Source organism: Chelmon rostratus, chromosome 12 (assembly GCF_017976325.1).
Source record: "Chelmon rostratus isolate fCheRos1 chromosome 12, fCheRos1.pri, whole genome shotgun sequence".
Lineage (NCBI taxonomy): Eukaryota > Metazoa > Chordata > Actinopteri > Chaetodontiformes > Chaetodontidae > Chelmon > Chelmon rostratus.
Genome location: NC_055669.1, coordinates 27706029 through 27724167, shown reverse-complemented (window position 1 = coordinate 27724167; position 18139 = coordinate 27706029). Strand labels below are relative to the sequence as shown.

The 18139-nt window shown below is 41.5% G+C and overlaps 2 protein-coding genes across 7 annotated transcripts in view; one reads left to right on the top strand and one right to left on the bottom strand.

Annotated features, from left to right (window-relative positions):
* Nucleotides 1–314: 314 nt before the first annotated feature.
* Nucleotides 315–2636, top strand: LOC121615332 (tripartite motif-containing protein 16-like). The gene has a single exon (XM_041949647.1). It carries the CDS (start codon nucleotides 419–421, stop codon nucleotides 2108–2110), a length of 1692 nt encoding a protein of 563 aa, XP_041805581.1. The 5' UTR covers nucleotides 315–418; the 3' UTR covers nucleotides 2111–2636.
* Nucleotides 2637–10613: 7977 nt separating this feature from the next.
* The window catches only part of amph (amphiphysin), a 38989-nt gene continuing 31463 nt past the window's right edge, over nucleotides 10614–18139 (bottom strand). For 3 of the 6 annotated variants that reach the window (XM_041948528.1, XM_041948530.1, XM_041948529.1), the window contains 6 exons: nucleotides 14901–15167; nucleotides 14282–14326; nucleotides 13461–13511; nucleotides 11994–12182; nucleotides 11753–11854; nucleotides 10614–11633 (listed from right to left, as the gene is read on the bottom strand). In XM_041948528.1, the coding sequence (XP_041804462.1) occupies nucleotides 11529–11633; nucleotides 11753–11854; nucleotides 11994–12182; nucleotides 13461–13511; nucleotides 14282–14326; nucleotides 14901–15167 (759 nt within the window). In that variant the 3' untranslated portion in view covers nucleotides 10614–11528. The remainder of the gene's footprint in view (nucleotides 11634–11752; nucleotides 11855–11993; nucleotides 12183–13460; nucleotides 13512–14281; nucleotides 14327–14900; nucleotides 15168–18139) is intronic. The other 3 variants (XM_041948531.1, XM_041948532.1, XM_041948533.1) reach the window with 1 other exon arrangement.

The window sequence follows — 18139 nt, the reverse complement described above, 5'->3', positions numbered from 1 at the left end:
GAACAGCTAATTGTTAAATCTGGTGAGCGTCTCCAAACCCTCTGATTGTAATCAGAGTTGACCTCCTAAAAGCTGAAGTGAGCAGTGGTTTGAAATGAGAAATGAGCTCTGTTGTAAACAAGTGTTGAACACACAGTATCTCTCTCAAACTGCTCGTCTTCCTGAATGAGTCAGAGCTCGATAACCCCTCCCTCTTCTGCCTGCTCTCAAACACAGCAGCTCCGCTCTGTCCACGTATTTCCTGGTTCCCTCCCCTTCAGATCTACAAGTTGAAGATGGGTGTAACCAACATGTGGTGCGGTGCAGGAGCTGACAGGCCCCATTCACTGCAGAAACACATGCTGTTTAGATCAGAGCTCAAACTGGTTTCACTTCTGAGAAAGTGAAACTCAGACAGTCGTTGACACTGAGAGGAGAAATGGCGCAGAAAGGAGTTCAGCTGGACCAGGAAACCTTCTCCTGTTCGATCTGTCTGGATCTACTGAAGGATCCGGTGACTATTCCCTGTGGACACAGCTACTGCATGAACTGTATTAAAAGATTCTGGGATGAAGAGGCTGAGGAGAAAATCCACAGCTGCCCTCAGTGTAGGCAGACCTTCACTCCGAGGCCTGTCCTGGTGAAAAACACCATGCTAGCAGCTTTAGTGGAGGAGCTGAAGAAGACTGGACTCCAAGCTGCTCCTGCTGATCACTGCTATGCTGGACCTGAAGATGTGGCCTGTGATGTCTGCACTGGGAGGAAACTGAAAGCCCTAAAGTCCTGTCTGGTCTGTCTGGCCTCTTACTGTGAGAAACACCTCCAGCCTCATTATGACGCAGCTCCATTAAAGAAACACAATCTGGTGGACCCCTCCAAGAAGCTCCAGGAGAACGTCTGCTCTCGTCACGATGAGGTGATGAAGATGTTCTGCCGTACCGATCAGCAGTGTATCTGTTATCTCTGCCCTGTGGATGAACACAAAGGCCACGACACAGTGTCAGCTGCGGCAGAAAGGACTGAGAGGCAGAGAGAGCTGGAGGTGAGTCGACAAAACATCCAGCAGAGAATCCAGGACAGACAGAAAGATGTGAAGGTGCTTCAACAGGAGATGGAGGCTATCAATGGCTCTGCTGATAAAGCGGTGGAGGACAGCCAGAAGATCTTCACCGAGCTGATCCGTCTCATGGAGAAAAGAAGGTCTGATGTGGAGCGGCAGCTCAGATCCCAGCAGGAAACTGAAGTGAGGAGAGTCAAAGAGCTCGAGGAGAAGCTGGAGCAGGAGATCACTGAGCTGAAGAGGAAAGATGCTGAGCTGAAGCAGCTCTCACACACAGAGGATCACAGCCAGTTTCTACACAACTACCCCTCACTGTCACCACTCAGTGGATCTACAGACTCATCCGCCATCAAGATCCGTCCTCTCAGCTACTTTAAGGATGTGACAGCTGCTGTGTCAGCAGTCAGAGATAAACTACAGGACGTTCTGACAGAGGAATGGACAAACATCTCACTGACAGTGGCTGAAGTGGATGTTTTACTGTCACAACCAGGACCCAAGACCAGAGCTGGATTCTTCAGATATTCATGTGAAATCACACTGGATCCAAACACAGCAAACACGAAGCTGTTATTATCTGAGGGGAACAGAAAAGCAACAGCAACGACTCAACAACAGTCTTATTCTGATCATCCAGACAGATTCACTGGTTGGTTGCAGATCCTGAGTAGAGAGAGTCTGACTGGACAGTGTTACTGGGAGGTGGAGTGGAGAGGGACAGGAGTTTGTGTAGCAGTCGCATACAAGAATATCAGCAGAGCAGGGAAGTGGAATGAATGTAGATTTGGACTAAATGACAAATCTTGGGCGTTAGATTGTAACAAAAACAGTTATAAGTTTTGGTACAACGAAGTGAAAACTCCCGTCTCAGGTCCTCGGTCCTCCAGAGTGGGAGTGTACCTGGATCACAGTGCAGGTATTCTGTCCTTCTACAGCATCTCTGAAACCATGACTCTCCTCCACAGAGTCCAGACCACGTTCACTCAGCCTCTCTATGCTGGACTTCTGTTTTGTTACACTTTTCGAGACTCTGCTGAGTTGTGTAAACTCCAACAGTCAGAAGTCATTTAAGGGACAGTGGGTTAAATTGTGTGTTTGAATTGTGAAACTTGTCTTCATGTTTGTTGCTGAGCGCTGATTGTTGTGGCATTGGTTCACTGCACAGAGATCAGCTGTCAATCAAACACTGTGGGTGGGACATGTGTTGTGTAAATGTTTGAGTGTGTTTAGGTGGAGCTTCTTCCTGTGTCTGTTCAGCCATGGAGGCTCTCACTGCTCAGGATGATCGCTGTTTACCTGAACTGACTTTTCTCTGCATGAAAACAGAAACTTCTCTGAGCTCTACATGTCTGTTGAATATTTCTGCTGATTTATTTGTATGTTGTTTCTCCTCCACTGCACGAGTGTTGAGAGAGAAAGCAGCAGAACATCCTTTATCGTACATGTTCTGTTCTCACCACTTTGTACATTTGTACAGAAATCTGTGATACATTTACATTTATTTGTGTGGCAGAGCAAATGTTGTCATTGAACAGACTTTATTGATACAATGTGTGAACAAACTGAAGTAAATCTTGAATAAAGTTTTTTTCAAGACCGTAAACTGCATTTTGTACTTGTCTTTGTTCCAAGACATCATACAAACCTGATGGAGAAAATGTGAAATTAATATTAGTTTTTTTTTTAATCACGTGCCTAACCCTAACCCTTTTTACAGCAGTGATTTTCTGTGTGCACTTTGTCATTAAAGATGATTTATTACACAGACTGAAATAAAATAGAACATTAGGGAGTTTGGGTGTGAAGCTTTCTGGAGTCCTGACACACATGAGACAACAGATGTTGTGTCGTTGAGGACTTGAGCTCCTTTCATTTGTTGCTGCGTTGATTTTCATGAAGATGAAGCTGCAGAATGAGGCTGTGGTGTTGATGTTGTTTAGCTCTGTCACCTCACAGCCAGACCGTCCTGAGCTGAACAGTTTGAATTCAGACTTCATTCAAACTTCATGTGATTCATTTTGTCCAGGCGCTAATCTGTCGATCCTTCTGTGACGAAGAGTTTTTGTTATTTATCCTCAATTGAGAACAAATAAATGCATGAAATGGGGGTGGGGTGGGTGGGTTCCTGACAACTGGGATTGATTTATTGCATCATCACAGTTCAGTTGCTCCTTTTCCAGCACAGAAGTTCTTGAAAAATGATTTCATGGCCATGATTACATCCACATGAAACGCTGCATTCAGTTTAATCAGAGTCAACATCAGACGTTCTTTAGAAATGAATTCATGCATCAGAGTCAACATCAGAGTCTGGATGTCTGAAAGCAACATGTTCAGTCTCATTTTAAGTCATCGGCATCAGATAATTTATGGTTGGTGGATATTTATGTTGTTGTTTATGTTGTTGTATGAATCTACAGACTGGTCCAGGATCAAAATCTGTCCTTTCAGGATGTGACAGCAGATGTATCAGAGGAACAGATGGAGATCACACTGACTGAGGTGGATGTTTTACTGCTGCAACCAGAGCCCAAGAGCTGGATTCTCAAACTATTTGTCATGACCTGCGCCTTGCACGTCGGTTTTTGTTTAGTGATCTCTTGTTGATCTTTTGCCTCATTCAGTTTGTAAGTGTTCATTGTAGTGTTTTCTTAGTTCATGTTCGTTTCTCTGTTCAAGTCTGTGTTATCCATCATGTCTTCATAGTCATGCCATGGTTTATGTAAGAGTTTTTGTATTGTCTTAGTCTCAACCCTTGCCCTGTCTTGGTTGTATATTAGTTAAGTTTCCCATTGTGTCTTGTCTTTGCCTGGTTTTGGTTACTTCCTGTTTTATTTTGAAGGTTCATGCTATGTGTCTTTGTGTTGCTTTACTTCCTGTGTTTTCCCTCCTGTGTGATTGTCTGATGTGTTTCACCTGTGTGTCATTTGTGTTCCTCCCTAGTGTATTTAAGTCTGTGTCTTCCCCTTTGTCCTTGTCGGGTCGTCGTCAATTTACCTTGTCTTGTCCCCTTGCCGTCTATCACAGCCACAGTCCTTGTCCTAGCCTTAGTGTCCATAGTAAGTGTTTGTGATTTCTTTGTCATGTCCGCGTCGTGTTCCATGTAAGTTTGGTTCTAGTTTTGTCATTGTTTCTTGTCGTTCTTGTAGTCTGAGTATGCGTGTTTCTTTAGTGTTGTCTGTGTAACCTTGCTGTCTACGTTCTCATAGTCATAGTTCAAGCCATAGTCCGTTAGTGTTTGTCATGTTTCATGTAAGTGTTTCTTGTTGCGTTTCCTTTGTTCATGTCCGTGTTTCGTCTTTGTCTTTTATTGTCCACAGTTCTAATAAGTTTTTTGCCTTGTTCTTGTCTTTGTTCTTGTCTTGATTTATGTAGGGTCCCTGTCCTTAGCGTTGTTTCTCTCATTAGTTTATGCTCCATGCCCTGTTCCTTCCATAGTGTTATTTGTTTGTAACGTTATAATTTGTTTTCTGTTTTCTTGTCATAGTTATAGCTTAGCCGATTCTCCTCATTTAAGAGCGATTTTCTGTTTGATCTCTTATTTAGATTCCTATTCCTCCGTTTCATAGCCCTTTGTGTTTTCCTCCTTTGGGAGCGTTTTTGGTTTTCTAGTTTTGTAACCGTAGTGTTGTCGTTGTGCCATGTTTCATGTATGTGTGTTTCTTGCATTGTCTTAGTCGTGCCATGTTTTATGTTAACATCAGTTGCTAGTCTAGTCTGTGTCCTAAGTTGTCTTGTTCCAAGTTCTTGTTTTCCCTGAGATTTGGGTTTTGTTGAATTAGTTTTGTGTGAATAAATTCGTTTATTACTTGGAATCTAGCGCCTTCCTTGGTTTGTCTGTGTTCATGTCCTGAGTGAGTTTTCCTTTTATTGTATTCTCCAGAGTCTTGTCTGTAGCTTCATTGTGTTGCGTGTTAGTCTATGTTCCCCGTGTGTCTGCACCTGGGTTCTACCCATAGTTTCCCCAGTCCCTGACAGTATTCACCTGAAATCACACTGGACACAAACACAGCTGTTATTCTCTGATGGAAGAAAAGGACAGATAAGCAATACAGAGAGTCCTCCAGAGTCCAGACCACGTTCACTCAGCCTCTCCATGCTGGACTTTGATTTTTGGTGCTCCTGTTGGAACCACCACTGAGTTATGTGTAAATAGACAAGACTTTATTAATCCCCTGCTAGGGAAATTTGAGTGTTATAGGCAGCAAGAAATAGTAGTTGTAAAAACAACAGAATAGAAAATACAAAATAAAAGTTGACTATATGTACATTTATACAAAGAACTATAAAAAATACATTTCCAGAGAATGCTAAGACAGTTGCACAGTTTTGAGAGAAATTGCACATGATGGGTTTGGAAAAATTAGGTGCAGTGTTTGCTCTATTGCACATTAATCAATATATATATGTCACAGAGTAAAAATATATATTGCACAAGGTATTTCATGTGTGTGATTGCAGGCTGAAGTTACCATAAATCACACATGAGTGCAACAGCAGTGTGAATATGGACCCAGAGCTGCATTAACATGCTGGAGTTGAACTTTCTGACAGCTGATGGAATGAAGGACCTGTGGTAGCTGCGACGCTGGCAAGGCTCAAAGTACTGGACTCAATTGCACGACTCAGACACTTCTTTCAAAAACAAAAGGCTTCCAGCCGATTTATTACAAAACTCAAGGTGATAATACAAAATAGAACAAAAGGAGTCAAAAATGCAAAGAAATACTAAAGTACAACAAAAAGCGCTAAGGATATTCTCAGGAGACAAAACCAAAAACAAGACTCTTTTACTATAATGTAGACTCACGAGGACAAATGCTGGACTGTGTAACACAGGGTTGGCACGAGACAATCTGGCACAGGACAGGGGAAACGCAGACATCATATACATGAGGTAACAAGGAACAGGTGGAGACAATCAGGGCGGGGCAGACAATCAGACACGCAGGAAACACCAGGAAGTCAAGGGCCTGAAACAAGAGGAGAAATAGTTTTCACAATAAGACAGGAAGTGCAAGACACCGACCAGACAGCAGTGAACAAAACCTCAACAGACCCGACGAGACATAACAGTAGCGTTCCTTCTTAAAGGGTGGATGCAGCAGTCTGTTGCTGAAGGAGCTGCTGAGGGCCCCCACTGTGTCATGCAGGGCGTGGGAGGGGTTGTCAATGATGGATGTCAGCTTGACTAACATCCTCCTTTCGGCTGCCTCCTCAGTGGTGTCCGGAGGGCAGTCCAGGACATCTGGATCTGAATACTTCTTCCGCCACTGGAAATCAAAACCCAGTGCTGTGAGGAGTCGGTGGTTCATCTAAAATCAGTATAACTGAGTTGTGGAAACAAAAATCAACAGACATTCAGCTTCAGTCGTCGCTGTCTGACAGAAAACCGCACAGAATAAAACAACTCTCCTGTCCTGACACATTTCCTCACACTGGTGAACTTTCAGTGGAACTCTGTCGCCTCCTGCTGGTAGAACAGTTTCTCGCAACTTGTAATGCTGCTTCTGACAGAAAGGACCCTCCCCTCATTAAGTCTCTAAGCTTTGCCCTCCCCATGACTGTGCTATGTGCTGTATATTTACACTGATAAGAGCTCACTGGCAAATGCTTGTGTTCTATGTGCAAGTTGAATGTAAGCACTCTGAACATCAGAGAAATAAGTTGTGCACGTGAATGTTACCACAGAGAACCCAGTGTGGTATTTATCTCCTCAATCACCTTTATTTAAAAGGCTGACAAAGACAGTGAGATGTCTCTGAGCTCCTGTGCCAGTCTCGGTTGTCATTAGTAAGTTATTTGGACCAGAAACAAAAACAATAAATCATAGAGTTAAAAATGACGGACAATGAAAAAGGAATTGTGTGTACAATTCAATAGACAATAAAAATACACACAAAAAAATCAACAATAGATAAACAGAAACAAAATAAAAACTACAGAAGGCTATGCATATTATATACAAACAGCATACAAATAAAAATATTGGCCAAAAAAATCCAGTTTATTTCCCCGTACTTATTTATTTGTGTATTTTGTTTTTCCATTTCTTATGCATTTCTGCTGAATGATGGAAATGACGGTAATGCCCCATAAAGTGTGTCATCTACGGTCTGATGGACATCAGAGTGTATAAATTGAATGTACATGCCTTGCGTATCGTGGATCTAAGACATAGATGTAAAACACTACATGTGATGTGTCACAGCGACTTGCCATTTGGAGATTGTAAATTACAAATCCTACTATGGAGACGGGCCCTGGTCTGCCTCTGATTGGCTAGTACCATTGTTGGTTGGGTTGCAAAGGTTTAGGCATGATGAGTGATGATTGGTTACCCAGCTGACTAATTGTTTATAGTTTTAGAGCCAAATGAAATCTCTTATCTACTCTATAATGATGTGTGGAAAGGGACAGCGGCCTCCCTGGTGTCTTTAGTTGTTTATGTGTTGCTCATCTGACCCTCATACTTTCTGTCTATAGGTGGGTATTGTCAACAACACCCAGGTAAGATGGTGGAGAGTTATCCCGTGAGCTATGATGTAACATTGCATGTAGGGCCCGTCCAAAATTCCGTCCTAACATAGAAATAGAGCATGCTGAAGTAGTAGGAGATATTTCAGTGTGTCACACGGCGTAATAAGAAGTAAACAGTATGTGCGGTGCAGACTATTTCCAGTGAATATTTCAGTATGCAAACACTGGACACTATGCCAGCACACATATCCCACAATGCAATGTGGCATTCACAACAAGAATGATGGCTAGACGCTACATCATGAAAAAAGATTGGAGTAATAGTTGCTTACCTTCACACCACTCCACTCGTCTCTTCTTTAATACTCATCTCCTCTCCAATCCACTCCTCTCTTCTTCCCTCTTTACCACTCCTTTCCTTGAACATTCTCAAGTCTGCACTCCACTCCTCTCCTCTCTTTTATTTTTGTTTTCACTCCGCTTTGTCTGGTTTGGTGCCACATAGTAAAGAGGAGAGGAGAGGAAAGCCAAGGAGAGATGAAGAGAGGAGAGGAGTGATGAAGAGCGGAAAGGAGTATAGCACAGACAAGAGGAGAGGAGAGGAGAGGAGAAGCCAAAAAGTACTTCTTTGAAACTCTTCACACTTCAAAAATGTGTTGTTTCAGCAATTCAAATGAATTCAGTTTAAACAGTTCAAATAAATCCAATTCAAGTTAATTCAATTCATTCAAATACATTTAGTTGCAACAAATCACATAAAACCCAAAATTCAAAGAAATTCAAACAATTCAAAGAAATCCAGTTCAGTTTTTAAAAAGATAAAAACTGACTCAACTTATGGAACAAAACTTTTTCACTGGAGTCTCACATGAACACTTACCGTCAGGTGCAGCAGCTCTCTTGAGTCCCCCACTGCCACGCTTTTCCTCTCATTCAAAATCCTCCCTGAGTTTTTCACCCACCTTGGCTGAGGGACGGTGGGGCAAAGCCGAGGCTTTTTACTTACCTGAGGGAGGTTTCAAAAAGTATGGAAGGAACATACCATACCAATAGTTACCATAGCAACCACAGGGACATACCACAGTGGTTACCATGGCAACCACAAGTACATGTGGACATCAAAGGGTTTGTTCAGTTTTTAAACTGTAAAGTTAGTAGAAACACAAAGGAGTCCTGAAAGATATTGTCTAAAGCAGTTAATGAATGTGTTACTTTGCCACTAGAAACAATTTACTGATGTTTACGTTTCCATTTTAAGGAAAACCTGTGCATGAGTCAACGGAGGCCGAACGAACAAAATCAAAGATTGGGTTAAACTGGAGTTTATCTGAATTGAATAACTTTGTTTGCCAAAGCTACCCTGGCATCAGTTTAAATTTGGTAGGCTTTGAATTGGCCAGGGCTGGCAAAGGACGCAAGATCCAGAAATTACAAGTTAGTTCTGTGAGAGATCTAAAAGCATGTGTTGGCAAAAGCAGACTTTACAAAGTGCCATGAGCCACTGTCTTGCAGGCATGGAATTTTATACATACGGATTTATGTTTCTGTCACAGGTACATAAAGGACAAACAATAGTGTTTCTGTCACAGGGCCACCTGTCTTTCAGGTTTGGAATTTTATAAAATGGATTTATATCATACTACAAGCATATATATATGTTCTCTATAATGTCTATGCCTTTAACTGAAGTTACCCTCTCTACCCTCAGGTAACATCACCACCCTCTGCCGTGCTCCAGAATTCATTCCCACCACTCTCTACAGCTCCAGCAGTAGCTGAGACCTCACAAGGGTAACTCCTGCTAAGGAAAATGTGCATTCAGATGAGGTCCATATTAAAATGATTGACATGTTTTTGTCACAGGAACATACCATAGTGGTTGTCATGGCAACCACAGGGACATACCACAGTGGTTGGCATAGCAAGCAGTTCAGAGAAGAAAACCCACAAAATAGATCCATTCCGTTATTTCTAGCTGCAGTATTCAGGCAACGAGGCCTTTATGAACAATCCAATTTTTTAAAAGGAAATGCTTCTGACCCTGTGGGACACTCAGCTGAGAGCATCGAGGGGCCACCAAGAGGCAGGGGATGGGACAGACAATAGCTCGCCTTGCAGCAGACGATCAGCTTTATCCCGAGATCCAACTACAAGATTTTTACTGGAGCAACTTTAAGACACACTATTGGAGCTGGGCACCAGACTTGCCCTTTAATTGATTCTTGTTAAAGGATTTAAAGTGTACGCATTCCGATTACAGGGCCTCGAAAGTCAGGAGTGGCTAATTTGCCGGGACCCGCCACCCAGTGATGAGTTCTGTGGAATGGCAAATAGGGCAGACGCGGTGTCTTGGTCTTGGTACCAGGAGGTTGGCCTTGGAGGGGGGTGGTGGGACCAGGGGGCCCCCACGGGCACCGGCAACCCTCTCCACACACACACTCGCTGGCCGTGGAAGCAAACCTACAGGCCAGAGGAACCATCCACCGAACACCAGCGCTGAAGGCTGGCTTTCCAATGGCGGGTCATTTTTTGCAGATCCATCGGGGGTTGCTGACCTTTTGGTTGGAGCGTTTTGAGGCCGGAAAGCTGAGCAGGCTTGGCCACCCTACCAGAGTGAAGCCAAACGTGGGTAGCGAGACTCCAGGATTTTAGCATCTCACGTTTTTTTTAAATCTGGGTTTCTGAAATCGTGCGAAAGGTTGCTTGGAAAACCAGGTAAAACCTCAGCCCATCCGTGGAGAAGGCAAAAAAGAGCGAAGCTGTATTTCAACAGCTTCTCGCCTTTCTTTCAGTTATTTCGCAAATGCTTCTGAGCAGCTTTGGGACAATGTGTGAAGAGTACACTCTAGCATGACTTGACAGTGATCTAAGACTGATCGGTACATAATAATGTCAGGTAAAATCTGATGAATACTAACTGTTCAGTCATTATGCCCAAGTCTGAACTTGGATTGGCCCAACAATACTTTGACAAATTGTACCTTAATAACTTATTTATTGATCTTCACATTAATGTTTATGGTATGTACATCACAAACGTCTATATTGAGATTTAACCATCAAAGGAACTGACATCATATTTAATGATCTACATATCTGTTTAACTATGGAGACTTTAAATATACCAACAACATTGATTGCATATCATATTTTTTCACACCATCCCTGTGATCATACACTTGTGAATGAACAACTGGTAACCTTTAGATGTCTGATTGGATCCATTTCTTGCAAATATACTCTTCATTAAACGTGACTTATACAGCTACACAATGATGTTTCAATCGTGGGATAGACTTTATTTTTTTCACCTTTGAAAACTTGTTCATGCTGGATGTGGACTGGATTCTTTACCAATTCTCAGGTAATGAATATCAAGATTATTTTGGCAAAAACACTAACACTCATCCATGAGTTAATTCATTATTACATCTGCCAAAGAAAACATCACCACACACACTCAAACGTGATATTACAGAAATACACTAACAGTGACTCAAGGGTAATAGTAATGATGTATCTGAAAACAAATTAAACTGAAAAGTTTCATGTTACACTCAAGAACATTTAAAATGATCACAGCACTACAGATTCTGGTATATTCCACAGCAGAGCAACAAAACCAGGACCACACACCCGGTGCAAAGAAGGTAGAGTTTTTCTTTTCTTTTTGGTTTGTTTTCTTCTGCAACATTTTTTCTTCTTTCTATAGGTGTGGACATTTCCAATAAATCATACATTTTTTTCTTTCAACAACAACAACAAAAAACATGTCTCAGTTCAAGAGAGGGGTAGACCGTACTATCACATCATGCTTATTAATTTCAGATATTATAATAGTACTAGTTTTCATTATCATGAATTATACTTTCAACAGAATTTCATCTACCAGAGAAAAGCTTTGTGCTGTCCAGCTGCAGCAAGTTATAAGGTGTTTGCAAGGGTTGGCTACATGCTGACTGGACAGCTCGGACACCAATGTCTTAAACTTGTTAGCTGAAGAGACTTATTACTCCAAATGCTGAATAAAGTTTTCTGGAAAAAGTCCTTTTTGAGCACCAACTCCATGTGTTAACCAGTCACTTTCTTTGATTCCTGTCAGCCAGCCGGCATCCTGGAACAACAACAAAAAATCACTACCAGCCAGAATTTCTGTTAAGATTATTCATTGGTTACTTCCAGGATGTTTGGCCTCAAACAACTGGAGTTGAAAATAGCACCAGCCACTCTCACCTGATCCTCTACTGAAGCAGTGGGAACCACCAACACCACATCTCCTCTCTTCAGTTCAAGCTCATCTGCATTTGCAGCCTCAAAGTCATGCATTGTCTCTACCTGCAGGAAGAAAAATGGTGTCAGTACCTCAACTGACAACAGATTTGATTGTGTGCACCAATTCTTTATGTACAGCAACTGTGTATTTCTTGAATTTGCAGCTTTAAATCTTAGCAGTTTCTATGTGGAGGAGTCACACCTTGTAGAGAAAGCCATCAGGGAGTCCTGACACTCCACTAGATGGACTCATATGTTTTATGGTCTGGTTCTCAGCTGTCACACCATTGTCACTGATTGCGGTGGGAGAGATGATGTCAGCATCTCGATCGTCATCACCCTCATTACTGGAGGCAGGCTCAATCACAACCGAGGGGATCGGCATCTTTTCCTGCAGAGGACAAGCAGCACTTTGCTCTCATATTCATTCTTTTGACTTTCTCTCACAAACGCACATACAACAAATATTAGAGTACAGGCCAAAAGTCTGGTTTGAACGCATTGAATGAGAAGGTGTGTCCACACTTTTGGCTTGTACTGTATATGTGCACATACAGATAATTCTACATAATTTAAAAGTACATTTACAACCCTGTTTCCACAAAAGTTGCCATGTATGCCATGTAAAACATAAATAGAAACAGGATGTAACGATTTGCAAAACATTGAAAGCTCATATCGAATTGAAAATAGCACAGAGACATTAAAATTGCTGAAAGTGAGAAATTTTTTTGGACAGGTTTCAAAAAAGTTGGGACAGCAGCAACAAAAGAACATCTCACAGTTAATGATGAGTGATTAAAGTGATTAAAATGATGTAAGAATTTGGACCCCAGACCAAGCTGTTTTTGAGATACTTGCAAGAATGTAAAGGTGGTGGTTATAACACCATCTTCAGGCAAATAAAAAACATCCAAGATGGCACCAGGAGTGGCTGCCTTGGTGGTGTTCTCTCTAGTACTCTGTACATTGGTGAATGGGTTAACTTTGCAGCCAACCTTCCCATTTTAGTGACTTTTTAGTCTTAGAGTTTTGCTGTGCAAACACTTCTACTGAAGAAGATGGAGAAAAAGAAGAAAAAATGAAAACAATGAACAATAAGGCTTGATTCCTGGATGCTGAAAAGGGATCTTTTTGGTTGAGGTAAGGACTCATTCATTTGTAGTTGAACTGTTGGTTTTGTATTGAACAGTGACTGTGTCCTTGGTGGAGGTCTGACAGTATTTTCTAGTTAAGTATCTACTTATTATGGACTTTACATACTTATACATTATTATTTTCCATGTTTTCACAAGTCTGTTAACACAGTTTGTAAAAAAGTGAAAATATGAAACAATAATCAGCTAGTCATCATTCACAGCAATGCTGTCCCCAGATGAATGTGGTTTTAATGTAGCTTATTTCCCTATGGTTGACATCACTGTCATGATGGAGTTACCTGCTGGAGAGTGGTACTGCTAAACATGAACATTACACCAGATAATTTGCTATCAGCTCCTAAATCACGGCTAAAAAATGTATCTGACCTTAAATAAAATCAGATGCAGACCTTTGAGTAACAATTTGAGAACCCCTGAAATAGACTATGCCAATTTTGAAATAATTTATTATTGAATTAATTTTTAAAATAAGATTTGAGTGATATATTAATTCGTTAAGTGGTAGTTACCGATGGGGCTGCTTCACCTGGAGATGTGGTGGCTTCATCAGCAGTGGGAATCTGTGTGCAAACACAAATGATTTCATTAAACAGGAACAGAAAGTTTTTTACAGTCACAAACCACAATTTAGAGTAGCTGTTAGTTTACAGCAATATGAGTTCGATTATTTCAGATAAAATATCAGTGTAAGTCATGAGTATTTAGATCAGAAAGAAACAACAAAACTGATCTTGTAAAACAATAATTTGATGAATTATTGTAGAACAAGATCTTTTACTTAGGTTACAGGGTCAATAATGAAGTTATAAAATGACATAAGTTAGAGTTCAGTGTTCTGTAGGGGTGGTGTCCAGTTTCTGTTGTCTTAAATCTGACCTTGTCCTTAAGGACTGATCTTCACATTAATATATCTTTAACAGTATTAAGTTTGACTTTGTGTGTGGCCCAGTCATCCTAATTTTTTATACTAATTCTCAAAATTATCTTTGTAAATTCCTCTATTTCTTTGCATAGCCGTTTACTGGAGATATTATAGTTCAGTATGCTTCATGTAGACTCACAAAATCAAATTGTCTGAAATATGATTCAGAATGCCTTAGAAAACTCACACAAAACATTTATACAGCGTGAAAGTTGCATATGAAACCAGAGTTTAAAAAAAAAGGCACATGAAGTGTTGGGTGACACAAACTCACAAAATAACACACTCAGAACTATTTATTGTTTAATCAGTTTGGTCCAATGATAAATTAACAGCTGCATTTTGAGGACTAAATTCTGACAAACTTGACAAAAGCCAACAACAAATAAAAAGATCGGAGGTACATACCTCACCAAGCTCTGCCTTTTCAGAGCCTGGAGATCCAACAGTTGACTTTGGAGAAGAAATCACATTTTTTCAATTATTCTTTAAAAATTACAAACTCACAGTGAGACGAACTCTAACCATAAACCTACCATCTTTCCACATAAACTGATTACAACAATTAATTCAAAATCTGAATATGTAATTTAGTGTTAAATGTTCATTATTGACACAAAACTAATGATTTGGATTAAAAGATGATAATGACATAATGATGAAGATGAAATGGTGATCCTATGAGATGATGATGAAGCTGTTGTGATGGTGATGATGACGTGATGATGAAGCTGCTGATGACAGTGATGACAATGACGATGATAGCGACGATGATGGCGACGATGATGATGATGATCCTGATAACGATTGTGATGATGATATTGTGGTGATGTTATTAATGATGGTATGATGACATATATAGTAATGATGATGGTGATTATGAAGAGGGTGATGATGATGGTGATGATGATGATGATGATGATGATAGCAAAGATGATATTGTAATGATGATTATGATGGTAATGATAATGATGATGGCGATGATGATGATGATGATGATGATGATGACATAGTGATGTTAACTCACAGCATTCTCCTCCATCATGCTGCCAGGACATTCTGCTGTATCTTCCTCACCAGCAGGGGCAGCTACAGGTTCTTCCACCTCTTCTGCAGCAGGAGAAGCTGGATGTTCGCTTGCCTCTCCTCCAGCAGGGGGAGTTTCAGGTACACTGGCAGCAGGGGGAGCCGGAGGTTCCTCACCAGGAGGGGAAACTGGAGGATTGTCTTGTTTCTCAGCAGGTTCTGTCTCTGAGGCTTCAGGTACCTCAATTGGTTCAGCATCAACTTTGTTCTTTGGCAAAAAAATAATGTGGTTAACCCTAAAACTTGTGAAGTATAATAAGAATAATGCATTTTATTTATAGGCGCCTTTCTGGACACTCAAGGTCACCTTACATAACACAAAACAAACACAGAGTTCAAGATAAAATACAATTTAAAAAGATTTAAGATAAAAGAAATAATGAGAGAAAATTGGACAATGGTGGTGGTCAGATGGAGTTCACTACTCTGAACAGATGAGGTTTGAGTTTGAATTTAAAATGTGGGAGTGAGTCAGTGATGGGGAGCCAGTGGAGCTGTTGAGAATGAGTGTGATGGATGAAGGGGGTGCGTGTGATGATACGGGCAGCTGAATCTTTGAAACAGTTGTAATTTATAGAGGGTTTTGTGTGTGACGTCAAACAGAAGAGAGCTGCAATAGTCTTGTGAACAAGAATGGCAGTGAGTGGGGAGTGAGAGAAGCACGGGGGCGGTTAATATTACATAAGTGGAAGTAGGCAGACCAGGTGACATGGTTAATATGGGAGGTGAAGGAGAGGGTGCTGTCGAGGATGACACCCAGACTCTTCACCTAAGGGGAGGGGAGATGGATGAGTTATCAATGGGAATAGAGAAGTTATGGAGTTTGTTTAATGTGGATTTTGTGTCAATTAAAAGAAGTTCTGTCTTATTGCTGTTAAATTTGAGAAAGTTTGAAGTTAACTAGGATTTTATTTCTAGGAGGCAATTCGTTCGTGGAGAAGGTGCAAGTGAGGAATCAGGTTTGGTTGAGATGTAGGGCTGGGTGTCATCCACATAGCGGTGAAAGTGAATATGATGTTTACAGAAAATGTGACCAAGAGGGAAGGAGGTAAATACTGAACAGCAGGGGCCCCAGGAAAGAGCCCTGGGGCACACCTTTGGTGATAGGGACTGCATTGGAGGTGAATGATCTAAACTGAATTAACTGAGCACGGCCTGAAACATATGAATGAAACCAGTTGAGAGGTGTGTTGGTGATAACAATGGAGTAAAGTCTATTCAGAAGAATGGTGTGCAAAATAGTGTCGGAGGCCACACTCAGGTCAAGCAGGAGGAGAATGGATAGTGAACCGGAGTAAGCAGCAGGGAGGAGGGCATCAGTAAGAAGTGCCATTTCAGTGCTATGGAGGGGATGGACACCAGACTGGAATTGTTCATATAAATTATTGCAGGATAGATGGGTATGGAGTTGAGCAGCAACTGTTTCAAGAATTTTAGAGATGAATTAAAGTTTCGAAATGGGATGAAAATTGTTGAGGTTGTTGGGATCTGAACCAGGTTTCTTGAGTTTGTACTAATTCTGTCTCTCTCTCTGTCTCTCTCTGTCTCTCTCTCTCTCTCTCTCTCTCTCCCCCACCCAACCGGTCAAAGCAGATGGCCGCCCACCCTGATCCTGGTTCTGCTCGAGGTTTCTGCCTCCTAAAAGGAAGTTTTTCCTCGCCACTGTCTCCAGGTGTTTGCTCATGAGGGAACTGCTGGTCTCTGTAGATGAAGAGTTTGGTCTGCACCTGCTCTATATGTAAAGTGTCCTGAGACGACTTCAGTTGTGATTTGGTGCCATATAAATAAAACTGAATTGAAAAATTAAATTGAATAGAGGGTAGGGTGAATGCTGAAAGTGAATTGGTCCGGGTAAATCGAACTAGCACAGATTAATACGGAGCAGAAGTGGGTAAAGGTTGGTAGTGGATATGTTCGATTTTTGAAGTGAAGAATGGTATGATAGTGTTACAGAAATCAGAGGAGTGCAAGTGAGGAGGAAGTGAGTCTGGTGGTTTTGTAATATTTGTCAGGAGGGAGAAGAGGGCCTTGGAGTGTCCTTCATTTGAACGGATTAAACTAGAGTTATAGATGGATTGTAGATTTGGCTTTCAATATGCAGTCTTTGTTGTGGAGAATGTGGTTTGAATACATGTCTTTGTGCACAGTGAGACCAGTTTTCCTGTGGAGTCTTCAAGTTGACGTCCTTTTGCTTTTAACTGTCGAAGAGTGGAAGTGAACCACGCTGCAGTGACAGTTAATGAGACAGATCTGGTTTTGAGTGGAGCAAGATTATTTAGAAGGTTATGGAGGCAGTTGTTGTAGTGGGAGAGCAGTTCATCTGGGATAGAAAAACTGTCAGCACTGGCAAGGCTGTTGATGTCCTTAATTAAAGTTATAGCACGTGAAGGGTTGGATTTGAAGAGTAAAATTGTGAGACAGAAAGACAACAGTATACGGTCCGAGACAGGGAAGGAATGTGCTTTGCAGTCAACAGGTGTAACACCTGACCAGCAGATTAAATCCAAAATGTGTCCTTTGATATTTGTGGGAAAGTTAACATAAACTGTCCAAACAGGATGTGAAGTCTTTGGCGAGGAAAGGTGCGTCAGGAAGACAGCAAAGTCAGGAATAAAATCCTTGTTGGACTTTGATGGGTGATACAGAGTGGCAACGATAGTGGGAACAGGTCCAGAGAGCTGACATACAGTGGCCTCGAATGAGTGGCAGACAGGAGCATTCACAGGTGCTATCCTCCACTTCTTTTGGTAAATTATTGCAAGACCTTCCCCTCGGCCGGAGACACGTGGTCAGATATGTACACAAACCCCGGAGGAGTGGCATCATTGAGAAAGGTAACGTCATTTGGCCTCTGCCACGTTTCAGTTAAACACAAAAAGTCAAGCTTACGGTCAACAAGGAGATCCTGCACAAGATGCCCCTCACTGGTGAGGGAGCGGATGTTGAGGAGACCAAAGTTGACAGTAGTACTACTGAGTTTGACAGCCGTGTTAGCCGACCTAGCTAGGCAGGCTAACACACTGTGATCAGCACGACGACTGGTGTTCTTCAGTGGACGTTGAGCAGTAGACCAAAATTACTTGATGGAGTTGGGTTTGTTGTATTGAAAGTTCTGACAGAACAAATGTATTTCTCACAAGGCAGGTGTAGGATGTCCGGGTGCAGAGGCAGAGGTGGTGG

Excerpts from the sequence above, each read along its gene's own strand:
- LOC121615332 (XM_041949647.1), top strand. The coding sequence starts at position 419 with ATGGCGCAGAAAGGAGTTCAGCTGGACCAGGAAACCTTCTCCTGTTCG.